The sequence below is a fragment of the Charadrius vociferus genome, unplaced genomic scaffold (genome assembly GCF_000708025.1).
Source record: "Charadrius vociferus isolate BGI_N301 unplaced genomic scaffold, ASM70802v2 scaffold259, whole genome shotgun sequence".
NCBI classification, from domain to species: domain Eukaryota; kingdom Metazoa; phylum Chordata; class Aves; order Charadriiformes; family Charadriidae; genus Charadrius; species Charadrius vociferus.
Window position 1 is genome coordinate 5,497,606 of NW_009661368.1, and position 19,998 is coordinate 5,517,603.

General features: G+C 48.0%; 1 protein-coding gene across 1 annotated transcript; it reads left to right on the top strand.

Moving 5' to 3' along the window:
* Positions 1-592: 592 nt before the first annotated feature.
* TCEA2 (transcription elongation factor A (SII), 2) lies at positions 593-16,580 on the top strand. The gene is made up of 11 exons (XM_009893429.1): positions 593-736; positions 830-1,039; positions 2,200-2,262; positions 2,934-3,039; positions 4,473-4,563; positions 10,494-10,627; positions 12,085-12,141; positions 12,903-13,057; positions 13,402-13,548; positions 15,570-15,641; positions 16,266-16,580. Exons 3-11 carry the CDS (start codon positions 2,209-2,211, stop codon positions 16,272-16,274), a joined length of 825 nt encoding a protein of 274 aa, XP_009891731.1. The 5' UTR covers positions 593-736; positions 830-1,039; positions 2,200-2,208; the 3' UTR covers positions 16,275-16,580.
* The last annotated feature ends 3,418 nt before the right edge of the window (positions 16,581-19,998 follow it).

The window sequence follows — 19,998 nt, forward strand, 5'->3', positions numbered from 1 at the left end:
GGGGAGAGCATCCTCAGCGCCCCCCCCCAGGAGCCCTTGGGGAGGGGGATCCTCACGCTTCCCCCCACTGGCCTGGAGCTCTGTTTTGCCCTCAGACTAAACCCGAATGCCTCTTGTATTTACCTCCTGCGTCCCCATCTCATGCTCCCTTGGAGTGTGGAGGGCTGGCCCTGCTGCTGCCCCCACCCTGGGGGTCTGGCAGGGTGGACTGTGACCTGTGTGACTGTCGGGGGGGGGGACACACGACACAGTAGTAGGTGTTTCGCTGCCTATTGGGACACGTCTGTTGGTGTTTGTACGAACAGTGTCACGCAAGTGCCAAGGCAGCAAGCTGGGTGGCAAGGATTCGTGATGGAGGTGGGCTGTACATCTGTGTTTGGGGTGGGGGGAGAGGGTTTTTGGGGCCAAGGGAGGATGTGGGGAGGGGGAGGCGATGGGCGGGGAGGAGGAAGGGGTTAGGGGAATGTGATATTTGGGTAATGGGATGCTGAGTGTGGTTGTCACGTGAACTTTTGGATGTGGGACTGGCTGTGCTGGCCATGGATAGGGGTGGGTGCTGGCACTTGTGTAGCTGTTGTAACAATCCAGGAAAGTGTGTTTGGGCTAAACCGCAGCCTGTGATGTCTGTTCCCGTTGATGGCAGGTTTTCAACGCCATTGTTGAAATAGGAAAGGAGCAACTTTGCAGAATTTGCTTCCAAGCGTCATTGAGAAAGAGGCAGCTTCTTAAATGAGCGGTATGCAATGTTTCCTCTTGGTTGGCATTTTATATGGTACTGAACCGCAGTGTGTTTATTGTACATTGGCTAATTTGTAAACTCTCCCTGCAGGATGGTTGCCTGGAGTACCTGTTTGTTACTCTAGTTTTTTCGTGGATGCCCATTTTACTGCCATTGTGCCAAGTGGCTCCATTTCTCATAATGGAGACAGGAATCGCACGGTGATTTTGTATGTTAAGGGCTGGATATAATGGAGTCCTTTTGGCTGTTGGAGGAACGGAAAAGTGTGAAACTGCCTGAGTGGGAAGTCGCTCGTTCTGGGTATGGTAATGCTGGTGTGAGTTGCTTGTGTGCACGTTTGAAAGCTTTGACTCTGCTTTGATTTGGCTTTCTCAGCATCTGTTCTGTAGGGTGGCACTGGCAGCTGGATTGCATCCTGCGATGAATCGGAAACGGCCCTGCTGCATAGGGAGGACGGGATCCGAGGACAGGGTCTGTCAGTGCAGGCTGCTTTGCTTCTCTACAATTGTAGGCTCTGTAGGTCTTGTGCTGCAAATGGGCTTGGAGTGGTTGGTGTTTTAAATGAGCTGTTAAATGTGAACACTAGAAGGCCTTGTTTGATAGAAGGGGGATGGGAGGAAAGAGCCAGCTGAATGGAGACGGACATGCTCCAGACTGTGATCTGCGGAGTGCTGCTGGAGGGAGACTAGTGCTTCTGTCCCTGCTGTTTCTCTGAGTGACTACCAATTTTCGGTATCTACAGAATGCCTAGTCAGATACCTTTTTTCTGGATCTGGGTTCTGGGATGCAGAGCTGATGCAAGGAAACTTCATATAATGAGTTTGAAGCGAACAGCTCTTCAGCTTCACTGCTTGATGGCTTTGCTCTCGGTATCAGCTCTTGTCCTGAGCAGAGTTGGGTATTAATGTGAACACTAGGAAACAGCTACATGAAGTTTCATGCTGTCAAAAGAGGATACTTTTAGCTCTGGCTCTGGATAGTGGTTTTGAACTTTAGGTGGGTGATGGAAGTTCTTGCAACTATGCTAAATTGTTCTTGTGAGCTAATATCAATAATCAGGGTCCCCAAAACAGTGAGTTTGATAGTAGGATTATTCCTGTAAGCCAAGTGGTGTGCTGGGGTGGCAGTTGCGATTCAGAGTGTATTTTTCAGGTGTTAAAAATGTTAAGTTTGCCAGGTAAGGATAATAAGATAATGCTGCAGTTGTACCGTACACCAGCAAAGATCTGTGGTGCTTCAGTGCTCTTCTGTTTTGCCCATTCCAATCTCTTAGGTGCCTCCAGATCATAGGATCTACTGTCTGTCTGGAGCAGCAATTCCAGCAGTAATCTTACTGACTTTTTAGGGAAGGCTCATTGGTGTTTTTCCCTTTAAATTCAGCTTTCTGAATTTATTCCCAAGCTGTTGCATTTCTTTACTAAAAGCTGAGGAGCTCATTCTGTTTCGCTTTTCCTTTCCAGGATGGTGCAATGGATTTACTGAAAGAACTGAAAAGTATGCCTATGACTTTGGACTTGCTGCAGGTGAGTTGTACAGTTCGGATAAAAAGCTGAAGTCTGAGTCTGGATGAATTCAAAATGTTGGCTAAATAACCTTAATAGATTTCCTCTCACTTCTTGCCTTGCTCAAAACATCAAAATAAACTTTAAATCCAGAAAATAGTACTGAACCTGGGTTTTGGACTGGCAATTAAATAGCTCTGGGCCACCTTGTGCTGCCAGAAATTTGTGCACAGCTGATGAGGCAAATGTGGGTACCTGCTCAAATCCTTTCTTAGACTTCAGAATGAGGAAAGACCAGATTAATGTAGCAAACACAAAGGGCAGTCATGGGAGAAGTTCTGTAAGTCTTTGTAATGGTGATATTCAGGACACTGGGGAGGTGCGAACAGAATTGCAATTCAGAGATCCAAGATAGGCATCTTGGATTTTTTTCACTCTAAGCCTGAATGTTACTTAGAGGTGGGTAGGGAAGGTATTTGTGGGTGATTGGATGTCTAATTTCTCATCGTTTTGAGTAAGCTGGAGAGTGTCCTCTTGCTCTTCCAAAGTTGTAAGTAGATAGTAATTCTGTAAGTTCTTGGATACTTCTTATCTTGGTCATTGCTTTGTCTTTGTCATTCTTATTTCCGATTTCAGTTAGTAACAAGTAACGAATCTGTTCTTAAATGATTCATTTGAATGTTCACTTGCAGTCCACCCGCATTGGGATGTCAGTAAATGCACTGAGAAAGCAGAGCACAGATGAAGAAGTGATAGCGCTTGCCAAATCCCTCATCAAATCTTGGAAGAAACTTCTAGGTAAGAAAATCAGCGTGTTCCTGTCAGATTCAACTTGTGAAGGAGCTGGCTTCAGCGGGAGGCTGGGTTTCTCAGGAAAGCTTATCTGAATAGAACATTCTAGCAAATCAGCCTTTACAATTGCACCCTCTGTCTTTCAAGTTTTGTCTCCTACCTTGCATTCCTCTGGGTTTAGTTAGCTCCTCCTGAAAGCTTCAGGACGTGTACCTGGCCATAGAATAATTAGCGGCTTTATTTGTAGAAACAATATCTGCACTCAGAACCCTCTGCCCCCACTTGTGCTATGTGGCATTAATACGGCGTGTGCTGTCAACCTTGTGCAACAGCTCGGAAAGAGAAATGCTGGAATGCGTTTTGGGTGATGAGTTGGAGAAGGATCTTAGTTTAACACCTTGTAGGCAAATTTACATGGACTGTTTCCTGCTGGGAGGACTTTTGTGGTGGTGAACACTGAGAAGCAGAAGCTTGTAATTCTGTCTGAGGAGTCTCAATGCTGATATAGCACAAAGTAATGTCAAATTACAGATGGAGGGATTACAATTATGGTCTTAATGGTTTTTTTTGTGGTAAAAGAATGAGGCACCTGCAGCGCTGAGATTGTAAGGGCAGCTCTACCTGTGCCCTGCTAGCAAGACTGTGTGTCTCCCACTCTGTGCTAGTGGCAAAGTACCCCAATGTGAAATTCAAATACTCCTTATTTTTTTAAACAGATCTTTTGAGCAGCTGTGTGTAGAAAAGAACAAGAGTGAGGTGGTGTTTAAAGCAAAGTGAAATGTGCAGCTGGCTCTAGTCTGTGCCCCAGGGCTCCATGTTTATTGGTAGGCTAAATGAGCGTTAGCAGCACTGTTCTCCTGTCCTGGCTGGGACTGTCACTTCCACCCTAGGGTTGATGTGTATTGGCTAGGCTGAGCCATTTTACCTCTGGGTCAAACTTTTCTACAGTGTGATGGAAGTCCTCTCCAGGGTTGTGCTATTGGCTTTCAACAGCACTTGGGAAACACTAGAAGCTGTATTCTCAGAAGGACTAGCCTGTACTGGCCCTTCAGGTGGTGTTGGCTGGAAATGCTGCTTTTAGTGTTGCTTTAGAGAACTTGATCTAACCTGTACTCAGAGGCCAGGGTGTCTCTGAAAGACTCTTGTGATGAGGCATGACTTGAGAGGAAGTTTATCTCCTAGGCAGGGAAGGTGATTGCTCTTTGGTTTGGGAGGAAAGCTTTTGTTTGAGTTAGTTTCTACTTAGAGGCAGGCAAAGGGTTTGTTGGAAAGCACGGAAGGCCGTAAAGGCGTTCTTTCTCTTGATTCTTTTTGGAGAATAATAACTTGCCTTATGCCAACACTGTGTAGTGTTAAGACATTGATTAGTGTATGCAAGGTAGTAGCATAAAGACCAGTTCTGAACCCTTTGGCATCCATTTCTCTTCTTTTGAACGTAGATGCTTCTGAGGAAAAAAGTGAGGAGAAAAAGAAAAGCCTGTCCTTGCCAACATCTTCCTCGAAGGAGACTGGTAACTCAAGAGACCAAAGGTAATGCTTCCCTATAACCAAAGATGATACTGTTACAGAATTTGAATTTTCTTAAGACACCTTACATTATTTTTTTATTTTTAAGTTGCAACTTTTGCATAGTTGAATTCCTGGTCAGAAACGCCAGGAGTGTAGACTTCTTTAGAGGCGATCTGTGTGGTGTTTTACCACACTGTAATGCAGAAATATACATCTACAAAATGCAATGGCTTTAGTGAGTTTTTTGATTTTACTCGCATCTTATTTCATGTTTTTCTGCTCTTGGTTATGTGTTGATTTTTTTTTTATTAGTAAAACATTCCTGTGTTCTTTTTTCTTGTGTTGCATTTTTATATATTTTTGCTTATTTCTAACTTTGAACTCCTTAGAATGAAGGTTATTTTTGGCCTTTTCAGTCTTAAGTGATGGATGGGATTGATTCATACATCACTACAGTAAAACTTCCATTTCTTTGTCCTTGACAAGTCCCAGCAGAAGTCCTCTTTTCACTCTGGACTCATGTCCACCCATCTGGTGGGTCTGCTGCACGCTTGCCTCTTGCCATGCCTTGAATGTTGCATCCTGTTTCCACTGTCTGCGACTGCACTTTGCACTTGCCAAGCTGGCGAGTGGAGGCAGTGATCAAAGGGGAGGAGGCAAATGGTATTTAAAGCTCTGTTCCAGAGGCGAGAGACTTCTCTCAGCCTCAGATCCCAGGAGTGTGTGTGATTTGTAGGTTTGACCCTTAAATGATACAGCCAATTTCCCAAGTTTGCCAGAAGACTGAGAGTATTAAGGCTATAGTCCTGCTGGTTTGCAGGCTCTTCCATGTTTGCAGCCTGTCTCTGGTCAGCTTTTTGTCACTCTACCCTTTTCTCTTTTTTTGCTGAGATCTCTAGAGGCTTGATGCTTTGGTGTGAGCCTTTGCAGCTGTATGCAGAGCTGCTGATGGAGAAGGCTACTGATGCTGAGCTACATAACTTTAATTAGCTTGCATCTTTGGTTATCTTCCATAAAATGTGAAAAAGAATTTGCGGAGTATGAAAGTACTGGGGAGACGTCACAGCCAGAGTTGAGTCTTGTAGTGATGTAGTGCAATATGGGAGCTAGGGCTGTCTAGATCTGTGTGTGTGACACATCCAGTGGCAGTCTGGTGTGTGACAGTGGTATGGGGGTAAAAGCAGTAGGATCGAATCTCCCGGCTGCCGTTTCTTTTTGTCCTCTTGAGGGGAGATGAAGGTTGGAGGCCAAAGAGCAGTCATCGATAGCAGAGAAGGGGTTGATTTGTAAGCTGAGAGAGTTGGTCTGGGCCTTGTGATGCAAATACCTTCTTTTCATGATCTTTACACTCTAAAGTGCAGACTGGTACTGCCTTCCCCAGGGTGTGGACACAGGGAGGATCTGTTGTAGGGCTGATGAGGATAGGAACAGGGTCATGGGCAAGAGCCTTTGTGCATCCCCTCACTGGTGATGGGAGGCACATTTCCCACCAGGGTAAGGGCAGAAGCCTGTGTGGAAGTACTTGTTGGCTGTTCCTGATGGAGGAAAGAGGACACACATTACTGACTTAGGAAGTAGTACTGTGGTTTAAAGAAAAAGGGAAGCTTCTGATGATTTAACCTTTGGAAAATTGAGCACGGGGAATGTGGAACCTGGAGAGAAGGAAGTGTGTGGCACCACGTTCCCTGGGCACAGTGGCAGTAGATACTTCATGTGCAAAACTAGCTGAGCCTGTTAGGGCACCTGGTTCGAAGGCTCAGGCTTGTAGTAATTTTACTCGGAATAGAATCCTGGCTGTGGGTAGACTGGCAAAACCCCACCGTATCCTTGCTTTCAGACAGTTATCATGGGGTATGTGGAGTGGAGCTTTCTGACTTGTGCTGCTAACCCTCCCCTGTGCCTCGAGGATGTGCTGCAGCTACTACAAGGTTTTTTTTCCCTTGAGGCTTTCTATGTATATTCAGCCTCTATCTTCTGAATGGCAAAGCATCCCCTTGGTTGTGCAGCATAAACAGAGGCAAATGGATTAGCTTAGGCAGAAGTGGTTAGCTCCTGGTGTCAGTCTGTTGAGCCAGTCTCTCTTTGCAGAGACAGGAATGCTTATTCTCTAGGGCTGCAAAATAAACTACTAATCTGCCTTGAAAAAAAAAAATCATTTATTAGCAGCAAAGAGTCTTTGTTCTTTGAAGCACAGGCTGTGATGAAGGGAGTCTGACTAGTTGCTCAGTGTGCGATAGCTGGTTCAGATGAGGCTGCTCTCAAGACACCAAAGAGATCAGCTTGTATTCAGATATTTCAGCCACTTAGTCTGATAGATTTTGGCTGGGCCTTCCTCTGCTGTCAGGGAGAAATACTTGAATAGCTCTTGGCCTGAAACTTGTCTTGCTTTCTGGAACACAGATGTAGAACTCCCTCTGTAGTGACGAGAGAGCTAGCGCTGCAAGACCTGAAGGCTCCGAGCCAGCCAGTGTGGAGCTGGCACCTGTGAAGTTATATGCTGCATTACTGTAATCCAAAGCATATTCTGTTGCGCTGTAGTACTTTAGGCCATTAATGTAGTACATTTTAATGGGCTATGTCTAATGTTTCTCTGTCTCTGGCAGCATGAGCTTTTTCTTTTCCAGGATTCTCTAAACTGCCTTTATTAGGAGGTTTTGGATCTGTGGCCCGAATTCAGCTCTTCTGTGGGATTTTCTTCCAGTGCAGCCCTGAGTTCTGCTTGCAGTCCCTGGCTGTTGCTTTGCCACCATTTTGTTCCAGCATAGCCTTTTTTTTACGTATAAACTTGTGTTGCCTGTATAGATTTACAAGCTCTTTCTCCTGTTTAACAGGAACAGTGTGAACCACAAGGATTTCCTGAAATAAGTCTTCTAGGTGTGTTTGAGGTCTATTTCCCAACTATTCTAATTATAAACTAGCTTCTAAAGCTTAATAAATAACTTTCTGTACAATCTTTGGAATGGCTGAGAAGTCTTTCATCTGATTTGTTGTCATCTGCTGTCATGATCAGTTGTCAATCTCAGGGCACGTGTGACATGTATGTGTATGTAGGCGAGTATGTCTTTACTCATCAGCTAACAGAAGTGGGATAAGCATGCATCTTGTCTAGCTTTTCTTCCACCTCCAGGGAATAAACATCTAAATACTTAAGTCAATAGCACTTGTAGATAGAACCTTCCTGAAAATCAAGTACTACCTGTGCAAGTGTTTAAAGACTTGATATTAAGTATTGAATGTGGTGGAGGTCAGTGTTGGGAGTTCACATGCAGTGCTTTGCTCTGGGAGACCTTTGTGTGCAAAATGAGAGGAAAAGTTAAAGCTGGAAGAGCTCTCAGGGAAGCTTCTCCTGCCACCCCTTCCCAGGACAGCACAACCTCTACCCAAGCTGTCTTTCTCCAAGATTTTCTTTTCTAAAAAAAACTCAGGGTAAGACATTTCCACAGCTGCCCTTGGCAGTATCTTCTAATTTATAATTCACCTTTACAATTTGTAACTTGCTGTCAATCAAAACCTGTCTTGCTAAGGCCATTTCTTCATGCTTTTGTCCGTAGGAAGTATGGAGGATTTTTCCTACTGTCCTCCTTTGTAACAGATTTTACCAGTACTTCAGGACTTGCCTCCTAAGTCTTCCCTGCTGCAAACCCCTCCCTTCAGGCTTTCCTTATGTTGTCGGTATGTTTTCTAGGCTTTTTGCCTTTGTCCTTTGGGAAGTCTCATTTTTCCAAAGTGTTTTATGCAACATGATCAGCTGTGATTTTTAGATGAGTTATTCCCGAGTTGTGTGTGCTTTGCCATATACACCCCTGTGTGTGCTGCCTGTGGTCTGTGCATAACTTCTTAAGCACAAAAGTACCTGATGGTGATTTGTACATCCCAGGTGGGAGAAGGTCATCTAATTTGTTTGCAAGCTAAGTTGTTTCTTTATAATATGTGCAGTGTAAATCCTATGGAATGTTCTGAGCTGTTTGGATGCAAATCTGTTCCTTAATCGCCTCCTGCAGTGCTGACCAGTAAAACTAGCTGGTAAAGTGCTTCTAGTCAGCTACTGGTCAAAGAGAAACACAGTAAGCTCATAATACAATCTCTATTGTAGAGTGCATCTATTTTATTGTGACCAAGAAATTAACCTTCTGCTACAGTTTGAGCTGAACAATTTGCTGAAGGTGCACTGGTGGGTGCTTCTTAAAAGGGCCTGACGAGGCTTTGAATTGTGGAAATGCAGTAGCCCTGATGATGATCTACAGGCTTTGAGGCACTGAAGAGCCAGGCTGGATTTGAACTTAGCAGCAGGGTCTCCCAGGATAAGTCCCCAAAGTTGTCTGGCTCAGTTTGTACAGCAGTAGATTTAGAAGGTTTCCAGCTTAGCACCGGTTTTCTGTGGGCTGACTAATCCCTTCCAGGACAGTGCAGTGGAAGTGCCTGTTCTAACAGATTTATTGTTGATGGCAAAGAACTGGCGGTAGCGACCTGGCTTAAAAGCAATTGTCAAGCCACTTAGGCTTGACTTAGCCACTTAAAGGAGATGTTGCCAGTATGGCATGGGTGAAATATCAGGGTTTCTCTTTTTTTTTTTTTCCCTTTTTCTCTTACTGCATTTGTGTTACCAGGCATTGGCCATAAATACAGAGCATTTTATGGCCCAAACACCAAAGTCAGAGCAATCTCTGCTGAAAAATTCACTGTTCTGCTGCCTAGATTTAAGGAGGTGGTGGTGGGGGGAAGCTCTATAAAATCATCTGGGAATCATAATGGCTCAAATCTTTTTACCAGCAGTATTTGTAGGGCAAACTAACTCTACACGCAGATGTTAGGCTTTATGGGCAAGATGTCTCAACGCTGTGGGTGTACACCCAGCGGAACTGCTCAGTGAGGTTACTCCTCCGGCATGCAAACCTCGCGGTGGTGCTTGCAACCCCAGCCTGTGCTGTGATTGTTCACCTTCGGTCTCTCCAGCCAGCTCCCCTTGCAGATGACCTGACTGAGGCAGCCACAGCAGGCAGGTGTTTGCATTCCTTTGCCTGTGCTTGTGATGGATTGCAGGTGGAAATGAAGTTATTTTTTGTGAGTGAAGCAGTATTTATTAGTCCTCTGTCAGCCTGGCACCTGTGTGAGCCATGTGTGGTTGTGTAGGGGTGATCTGTGAGATGAGTAATCAAAAAGTCTTGTCCAGATTACAAGAAAAAGGAAGATCCTTTTATGTGTTACGCTTTGTTGTTGTGCCTTTCTTTTTTTGCAATGTCAGAGCTGAAGGAGCCATTTTCTTTCATTTCCTTAGCACAGCAGCTCCTTCTTCTGAAGGGGCTAGTGTAGACTCCTCTTAATTTCTGCCCCAGAAGGCAGCGTGGTGTGCTCCTTGTCAGCTACAGAGAGCTAGAGTGCTTTTTGGTTCTCTTTTCTGCTGCTGACATCTTGGTAGTAAAGGATGAGAGGTGAGGAACCAGCTCCAGCACCTGCTGAGATTAACCTTAGTGGTGGCTTCTGCTCTCTTTCTGCTGAGAGCAGTTATGGACTTTGCATCCTGTGAAGTGAGAGGGGAATAAAGTCCTGTGCATCTGTGTGCTATGCTACCAGACCGAGAAAGTGCTGATGGTCTCAGGAAGCGCTGAGTATGTTTGAGTTACTGATGGCGTCTGATGGCTTTATAATATTTTTACTTAATGCCCAGTGGTGCAGCAGTTGTGATCTGTGTTCAATAACAGGAGTTGGTTGGGAAGCCTGTTTTATGGATTAAACCCTCCACTGGCAGAGCCAGGAGAGCTCGTATCTGGGTTGATGGTGTTGGTTGCCATATTGCGCTGTATGCTGATTCGGGGCATGTGTCTTTGCACTGTTTTGCTCTGACTGGTTTTGTATTATGATTAACAGGATGCTTGGCCACATACCTGCTGATCCCTTCTCTGCTCTCAGTGACCTGAACTGAGACATTCTGACAGGTGAAGTTTCTCTTTTAGCTCCAACAAAAGGCAGGAGCCTCCGAAGACTCCGACCACCCCCAAAATCACTACCTTCCCTCCAGCGCCCGTAACCTGTGATGCTGTCCGCAACAAATGCAGAGAAATGCTGACAACAGCTCTACAGGCTGATGGTAAGTGCTGGGGGAAACCTGCATTGCCTGGAGCGCTACACAGCTCCTGGTGCGTTCTGACAGAGATCTCTGCATGTAGGTCAGTGCTCGTTCCTCTAAGATACGCTCTTCTGTAGCAGCCTTCCCAAAGGATTATTGCCATCCGCTCGGTCTTGCCACTGGTCACCCCTTTGTCAGACTGGCTGGCATTGCAGTGTTATAGACACTTGCTATAAAGTGGCAGCGTGTCAGGCAACGGCTCTTAAGAACATGGGGTCTTCTGCTCTGCAGCCTGGGGTGGTCTGGCCAGAAGTTGCATCTTCAGGCGTGCAGGTATTTGCTTCCCTTTCTAGGTCTCCGTCTTGTCCAGTTGCTGTAAGGTGAAGCTGTCATCTCTGCTTAGGCTTGGGGCACAAAATGAAGCTGTAACTTGGTGTGTGGAGCTGGTGGGTAATGGTGCTTATGCCAGTCACCATCTGCTCTTAGGCTCCCCTGCCTTTGCAGACTGGAGCCCCTTAAACGCCGTGGTCCTCTGTGGATCTGGGGCGGAATAGGTCTCTCTTGCACGCAGACTGTGCCATCTAAAATGAGAGGCAACTGCAGGTGCTCAGCATCTCTGAAAGCTGGGTTTTAAACACCTCAAGCTGAGCACATGCTTGTGTCCCAAATGCAGATCCCTTTGGAAAATTAGGGTCTAAGCACTGCAGAGTTTTATTAATTTGGAGCTAAGGAACGTAGATGGCAGATGGAGTTCACAAAGTCTTTATTTCTAGCCGTCCTGTGTGTGCGCGCGCATGTGTTTATATATGTGCTGCGTTAAATACTTTTATGTAACTCTTAGAAAAAAAACTTTCCATGTGAAGTCTGGGAAATACTCCCCTCAAGTCTTTCACTAAGCTTATCCCTGTTCCCTGCTTTATGGCGTTGGTTACTATACCCAGTGTCCAAACTCATAGCAGTTATCGCACTCTGTATGATGCTGTTAATCTGGCAAGAAGAAGGGTGTGAAAGAAGAGGGGAGGGGCAGACAGAGTCCTCAGTTGAGAAGAGAAACAAAGGCTTGACTGATGCTGCATGCTTTTGAGCCCTGCCAGCTTGTTTGTCTGAATGAGCTACTTCTCATTGACACCGATATCTGATGAGACTCAATTCCTGCCTATATATCAGTTTGATTTCAGCTATATCAAGAATATATTGGAAAACTGTGTTTTGGGGCCGAGGTTCATGTTGGCTTTGTCTAGTGCAGTCCATCTCCTAGAATGGCAGAGGGCATAGACTGGTTGGATTGGTCTATTTTCATCACTGCCCTTTTCAAAAGGGTCAAAGGGTAGCTAGAGCAAAGGCCAAGGTATCGTTTGATGGAAGGAGCACGTAAATCAAAATAGCAAACTATCTAGATTTATATCTTGGAAATGCTGAGCCTGGGGACCCCTTTCCTGGTTGGAAGTCGTTGACCTTGTGTTTCTCTTGTCTTACAGATGACTATATTTCCATTGGCGCCGACTGTGAGCACATAGCAGCCCAGATTGAAGAATATATCCTTACTGTACGGGATTTCCTCAAAGGTCTGCATGCCTCTAGGCCGTGAGATTAATGTGCTCGGAGGAAAACTGGGACAGTCTTTCTTTGCATAAATGTTCTGCTGCAACTCTGCTTGTCAGGGCTCTGGTTCCAGCTCTGCTTGGCTGAGTCCTGGGTCACTAAGGAACCACCAGTATGGTGTTGGGAGCTCAGGGCAGACCCCTTGCTGGTGTAATGGACATGGTTATTTCCTTCCTGTTCACACCATAACGGACTGTAATCCCCAGTTTGCCCTTCCCATCAAAATGCCATTTCCTGCTCTCAGCTCTGCTTCCAAATACATGCAACTTCCCTGTGCCTCCCTGTTGAGGAGAGTGTGCTGATAGACAAAAGCAATGGGAGGGACGGAGCAATGAGGATCAAGTTGCGTGTTGATTTGAGATGAGCCAGGAGTGTACTTGGTCTGGGGGCTGTGGGATAGGAAGTGCAGCTGGCCTTGCTGTGAGAAAGAGCAGGTTGAAGAACCTGAGCATGACAGAATATAAAGATTATTTCCAGCACAGTGAAAAAGCCAGAACTGAAAGCCTCTGGACTCTGGGACTGTGTAAGCCTGCTCTCAAATCTGCTGTTAACCTCCCAGAGCAGACACTGCTGTCGGGTCCCTGCAGCCTAATCTGTGTCCTGGCAGCGGGTAACGCTCCCTGCTATTCACAAGTGGTGTAGAAAGTGCTTGAAGGCCTCTGGGTTGATTGCAGACTCCTTGACTGCCATGTACGCATATACCAAGATGTCAAGAACACAGACATGAAATACAAGAACCGAGTGAGGAGCCGCATCTCAAATCTGAAGGACTCCAAAAATCCTGAGCTGAAAAAGAACGTGCTGTGTGGGGTGATTACCCCCGAGCAGATCGCGGTGATGACCTCGGAGGTGAGGAAGTCTAAGGAGCAGGGTTTGCTTCTTACAGGGCATGTATCCTGTGGGTCAGCTTGAAGCAAGGGGCTGGTTTGCTGCCAAGGTTGCAGATTTCTCAGCAGCTGCTGCCGGAGTGCATGGGGAGCGAGCGAGCAAGGGGGTTTGCAATGTGGAAAGTGGTCTGTTGGGCCTTCAGATCCTCATGGGGACCTAGGTATGAACCAGAAACCAGGAATGAAAGGCTCTCTGTCTTAATACCCATCTGTCGGGCCACCCTGTTCTCCTGACTCTTGCTACTGTAGTGGGTGTGGTGGTTGAAACTGGACAGATGTGATTTGATTGCTTTTTTTTTTTGAAAGGAAATGGCCAGTAACGAGCTGAAAGAGATCAGAAAAGCCATGACGAAAGAAGCAATCCGGGAGCATCAGATGGCCAAGACAGGAGGGACGCAGACTGACCTCTTCACCTGTGGGAAATGCAAGAAGAAGAACTGTACATACACCCAGGTTTGTCTTCCTGCTTCTACAGCCTTCACACCGTTGATCTCTGCACAGGACATGATCTGTCATGGTCACGAGATCTGTCATGGTCACGAGCTCTTACAGCTCCGTGACAGGCCCTGCAGCATGGCACATTTTGCCACTGGTGGAGAGAATCTTTTTTTGTGCACTCGAGGCTCTCTAAAACGTACTGCTTTTTTGCACCGTGATTTTTTGCACTCATCTTTCCTTGGAGCTTGTGTAACTTTGTGGCCCATTTGTACAAGAGCAGGGGTTGTGCAGGACCAAGGAAACTTTCCAAAAGTACAGCAGTGCTGGTTGCTGTGTGGCTCGGGAGAGCAGCACATTGAAGGCAGGTGCTGGGAATGTGGAGACTCAGACAAGAAAGGAGTGGGTAGTGTAGAGGAGAGAGACTGCAGAAACCGAGGCAGGCACGTTGATGGTATTAAAAGTGCAAATTAAGAACAGGTAAGCTGTGGCTGGACAAATCCCAACTTATTTAAAAATCAAACAGCATGAAACAGGTGAAACATGAGGAGTAAACGAAGCAGTGATGTGAGCAGGCAGAGGGGATTTTTCTTCTCAATGGACAGCTGCTGGAAGCCTTGTGCATTACCAGTGCTCTTTAGTTCCCGTATTTGCGCCAGGCATCTGGAGATAAATGTGCCTTCGCTGTGAGTCAGTGTTTTAGAATGTGCAGATACCCAAAAATGCACCAGCAACCACGCAATTGCTACTGAGTGGGTGTGCGCAAACTGCGTGTGCAAGTGCCGAGTGAAACTCCTTCGTATGCTTTGACATGACGTGCAAACGCAGATGAAAGCCAGGCAGCTGACCAGGGATTTTCCTTTGGCTCAGGCAGCAGTCTTGCTTCCCGCAGGCTGGCTCAGGCGAGAGGCCTCGCTCTGCGAGTGCATCCCAGAAGGTCGGCACTGCCTGGGCTGTCTCGCTCGCCTCGGCAGCACGTGAGACTCTTGTCTCCACCTGTAGTGGACTCAGCTCCGGCTGCCTGGAATTGGGGCAGGTGACGACAGTGTCTTTTAAATAGAAATATCAGAAGGTTTTCTGTATTTTTATTAGTTTTCCAATGAAATCACTATTTGGGGACTGAGATGTTTTAAGTGCTGAGTAGATGAACTGGCATTTGTGAAAGCGTTTGAAGCCAGGCACTAACGTCGGGTGAGAATTAAAGAATTTAGCTATCCAGCATGCTTGCAAAACATGGTTAATTTGCATCATGCAAATACCGTGACTCTTACATATTGGGTAATTACACATGTAGATCACTATAATTACCCCTTGACATAGTTCTGCTGTCTGACTTGCACAGGGAGTGCCAGTATTTTCAGTGTAGATCTGCCTTGTGGTATTAAAATGCCATGAAAATCTGATTTTAGCAAAGTATGTGTTTCTGGCAAGAGCTGGTCAGAGGCGGCAGTAACATCTGGGTTAAATATCAGAGTTCCTTAATGGCTCAAATACAAAACAGACTGGAAATGTGCAGGACCTGGTAACCCAGAGCATGTTCCTGTGAGGTCAGGACATAGGACTGGTCTGTAAAGGAGAATGGCTTGAGTGCTTTTTTATGTGTTGGCTGTGGAGCACGTGCTTGATGGGCTGAGGGTTTTGTTGTCTCGCTGCCGGCTGCATCCCTTCCCCGGGGACAGTACGGGGAGGGACTGGCTGTGGGTATGTCCACCTCCAGAGCCACCCAGAAGGAATGGGCAGCAGAGGGGGTGAGGAGAGAGATCTGTTGCCCCAAAACATGTCACTCCAGGTAGTGTCAGGCTAGAGACAGGTCATGTATATACACATATAGACAGAAGTGTATATCTGTGTGTAAAATAACCAGACTTATTTTGCAGGGAAGCTCCTCTTGTCCTCCCAAGCCTCGGTGTCACATTGATTTCTGACAGTGTGACCCCAGCAGCAATCCCTGGTGGCCAGAGGGACAAGGAGCTCCCCGTGAACCCCCCACGGGGCTGTGTGCGATGCTCAGCTCTCATTTCCCTCGTGTCTTCCCGCAGGTGCAGACCCGCAGCTCTGATGAGCCCATGACCACCTTCGTCGTGTGCAACGAGTGTGGGAATCGCTGGAAGGTAGCGCACCAAGGATATTACTGGCACTGAGGGGTGTTAGGGTAGCGGCACCCACGATGCTGCAGATGCTTAGCTGCTGCCCTCAGAGGTGCTTGCCAAATGCTGACTGGCTCTAGCAAGCGATCTTTCCTCCCAGCACAGAGGCAAGAGCTCCTGGGTTCATCCCATCTCTGCAGACAAGCTGGGGTCGAGTCTCACTTTCGCATTCCCTGCCTCCCTCCTCACATCCCCTCTTCTGCCGTGATCAGCTTCACAGTGCTTTCCATGCTCCCTCTGCCCCCTGAGAGATGGTGATGATGACATTCGGGATTTTAAAACTGCTCTTTCATACTGCGCACGGAGCTCGGGGGTGAGCAGAAATCTCCCGGTCAATGGCGAGCAGAAATGGCTCCACTACCGAGTACCAAAAAGTGTCACAGCCGAGAGATTCCAACGGGAGCTCTGTTTGGCCCCTACTCCAGGGGCTGAGCCCTGCCTCTGCAGAATCCCCAAGCCCTTGCCAGCTTCATGAAACAAGACCATCACCTGGATCCCTGTCTTCTTCTAGGCAGCACACAGCATGACCCGCAACTCCCCTTGGCAGTGAGGTTTTCTAATTGGGGTTTAAACTCCCTTCTCTTGCAGTTCTGCTGATATGTGCCATGGCCCGAGAGCGGCAGCCAAACGCAGATCAGACCGCAACCTCCATACGCCAGCACCCACGGCAATTGTGTATTGTGTCCCAAGTGAGTTTGCATTGTCACGCGCTGAGAGAGCGGCTGCGGGGAGCCCTGCCTGTCCGCTTGGGCCTCAGTGGAGAGCCGCAGTTGTGGGCCGACAGGTTGGCAGGAGAGCTCACTAAACACACCTAGTCGTTATTTTCTCATCTAAGCAAGTATGGTCACTTTTTCTTCAAAACTAATATTAAACATTTTTGTCAGTTTCTGACTTTTATTTGAACTGTGTGCGTGCAGCACTTTGCTTTTGCGGCAGGGGAACTTGATGGACGGACAGTGTCCGGATGGATGAGGACTTGAATGGTGCCTGGACCACCAGAAGGCAAGAAGCCACTTGTAGGTACATCCTTGGTGCATGATGGCTGTTCCTAGTCAACTCCTGAAATCTAAAAGACTGGGCCAAGTCCTGGGGTGGCTGGGTGGGCAGTAGTGGGCTTCCTCTCCTGGCTGAGGAGATGTGTTGATGGGGCACAGATCAGATGCTGCTTTGCATCTTGGCAGCATATGATTTTTGCAGTGATGCATACCTTCTCGTCTTGAACCTTTAAATGCTGACAGTGCAGACTGCAAGATGAAAGGACAGACATGGACCTGTTGGAGTGGGGCCAGAGGAGGCCATGAGGATGATCTGAGGGCTGGAGAACCTCTGCTGGGAGGAGAGGCTGAGAGAGTTGGAGGTGTTCAGCCTGGAGAAGAGAAGGAGCGGGGGGGACCTTAGAGCCCCTTTCAGTCCCTAAAGGGGCTCCAGGAGAGCTGGGGAGGGACTCTTCACAAGGGCATGGAGTGATAGGACGAGGGGGAACAGTTTTAAACTGAAAGGGGGGAGATTTAGGTGAGATATTAGGCAGAAATTCTTTCCTGTGAGGGTGGTGAGCCCCTGGCCCAGGTTGCCCCGAGAAGCTGTGGCTGCCCCATCCCTGGAGGGGTTCAAGGCCAGGTTGGACGGGGCTTGGAGCAACCTGGGCTGGTGGGAGGTGTCCCTGCCCAGGGCAGGGGGGTGGAAAGAGATGATCTTCAAGGTCCCTTCCAACCTAAACCATTCTATGAGAATGTGCCACCCAGGCTGTAATAGGCTGAAAGCGGGGTGACACCAGCCACAAAAAAAACCAACCCAAATGGTTGATTTGGGGGAGCAGGACAGGGAGGAAGGTGCGATAGGCCCGGGCGAGATTAATCTTGATACAGGGAGAAGCCATCAATAAAGGAGGTGGAGGGAATCCAGTGGAACTGTTAAAAGGGGGTCCCAGGCACTTTCCTGGGACTTTGTGTATGCTCCGCTCTTAGCTTGATGGCTGAAAGGCAGCTTGAATTTTCAGAGGGACTTGGAGAGGCTCAGGAGGAGGGGATATACTGTGAACACAGGAGAATTTTCCAGAGGCTTGGGACCTGGAGGAAGTAGGGATTACAGCTCTCGGTGGGAGTTGTTAGCACTTACTTAGCTCTAGAAATGGATGAGGTTTGAAGTGAGCTCAGAGCTGGTGCTTGGAAGGGGTGAGATAAAGGAGCTAGAAGCAGAGCAAGCCTCAGTTGCCACATCTCTGAGGGGACCTGCAGGATCAGGTTCTTTCTGAGGGGTAACTAGAACCTGGTGGGGAAATTAAGTCTCAGGCTGAAAGCTGTTGTGAGGGCAGAAAATCCCTCTTTCCTTTTCCCAGCCTTTATCCGGGGTGTCGCAGCGTTTAGGGGACCCCAGCAACGCCTCTGAATTTGAGGCCGCTCGGGAGCAGTCCTCTGCACTGCAGCTCTCGCGCTGACAAGCAGTGCAGGAGCATTTGCAGTCACATCTCCTATGGCATCGCTCCCCTCTTCCAGAGTGAAAAACAAGTATTTCCACTGGCTTTTCGGCATGCCAGACAGCAGACACTCAACAGAGACCTTGGAGATGTTTAGAGAGGAGTAAGCAGCCACATGAAAGCAATAGGAAACGTGCTCGCAGCCCCTTCGAGGGCTGTGCTCCTCCGGAGGCAGGAATCCCAACAGGATCCTTCGCTCAGGGCTTTCACTTTATGGGGTGCAGCCAAGTCTCCCAAGAAGGAAAAGATTTGAAGATGCTGACAACTCATTTAAGCCTCACAAGTCTTGTGGCAAATAGGATTATTCGAGCCAGGCTTGGGAGGGAACAGAGTCCTCGCAGTCATGCTCAAAAAAACCCTTCAGGATCTGGAACCCAAGCTGGCCAAGGCGCTCTGCCTCGTGCGCTGTGAACAGGAGCCAGCTAATTACCGCTTGCTGTTGCCTTTCTGCTTGTATTACTCTTAAGGAGGAGGGTTGAGCTTGGGTACAGCTCGCTGACAATCCTGAATGAGGTATGGGGAGTCCCGAGCAGGAGGAGCCCCTCAAAGCAAGAAAGAAGTACCATATTTTGGCCATTGTCTGTGCGGCTTTCTGGGATAAGACCAAGGAGAGGCGGTGAGGGGAAAGCTACTGCATAAAGAGCTGTCTCGGCAGTACAGCATCACTTGGAAGGTGTGTAAAAGCGTGAGGATGGGGAGCAAGACACTAGATTATCTGGTGGCAGCGGGGTCTTCCCTGGGCTGAGACCTCCCTGGTGTGCAGAGAGGTTCTGACCCACCTGCTGCTCTCCGGAACGGGTTCAGGGATGCTCACCCTCCCAACCCCGGGCTAAGAGAGAGTTCCTTTACTCACGGAGCAAACCGAGCACCCAGGACGAAAACCTCCCCGGTGCAGGGCAGGGATGCTGCCGTGGTGCAGGCTCGGCCCTCATGGGGGGGGAAAACCTGCCACTAACAACCAAATAATAACAATACCGCCATTCCTCAACAAACGAACTATCTCTGGTCTCTCTCAAAAATACATTTTCTTGAACTGTATTTCCAGCTTGGCAAACAAATCTAAATTTACTGACACGAGTTTCCAGGCAGTCGTGCCACTAGGAAGGAAGGAAACAAAAAGAAGCTGAGAGAATTGTTTGTCTGTTTAAAAGAAAAATCTCAAATAAAAAGAACCAGTGCTCTTTCTTTTTTTCTTTGAAAGGGATGAAGAGAGAAGGCGGGACGGGGTTGATAAATAGGAAACCACGGGCTGTTCTGGGTCAGGAAAAGCAAAAGATGAGTGTTGGTTTTCTGCAGTGGGGCTGAGCCGGGTGGCAGGACCCCGGTGTGGGCTTCGCTTCACCACGGAGGACAGAAATGTTTCGATTTGGGGTGCCAGGGCTCCAGTAAACCATTCCTCATGCCATACAAAACCACACGGGTAATCCACATCTTCCCTGTGGAGCCCTGCCGGCCCTGTGCCACGCTGCTCCCGAGGGACCCGGGCAGACCCCTGGGCTTCTCCCCGCTGGTGGGGCAGGCACTGGCCAGCCAGGAGCCTTCGCTTTCGGGGGTCCTGCTGCCTGCGGGTTTCTGCAGGAGGAAAAATAATACCTGTGTGGCCCACACGTGTGTTTTCCCCTTCCTTGAGGTCTGCGAACCGAGGGTGCGGGATGCTCTGGGTTTGGGCTGACGAGCGTGCGGTGTCCCAGGGCTGGAGTGGTATGATGGGGACCGGTGGAGGAGGCAGCTGTGGGGTACCCCCTGCCCACCCTCCGAGCACCTCCTTGTGGCCCCACTGTCCTTTCTGGCCCCTCCACAGCCCCTCGGGCAGCTTCAGAGATTGGGGGGGGCTGAGGCTCTGGGGGG

Bases quoted from the DNA above. Each gene is read 5' to 3' on its own strand.
- TCEA2 (XM_009893429.1), top strand. From the start codon at position 2,209: ATGGATTTACTGAAAGAACTGAAAAGTATGCCTATGACTTTGGACTTG. The intron at 10,628-12,084 runs GTAAGTGCTGGG...CTTGTCTTACAG, and splicing joins AACAGCTCTACAGGCTGATG to ATGACTATATTTCCATTGGC. The intron at 12,142-12,902 runs ATATCCTTACTG...ACTGCCATGTAC, and splicing joins AGCAGCCCAGATTGAAGAAT to GCATATACCAAGATGTCAAG.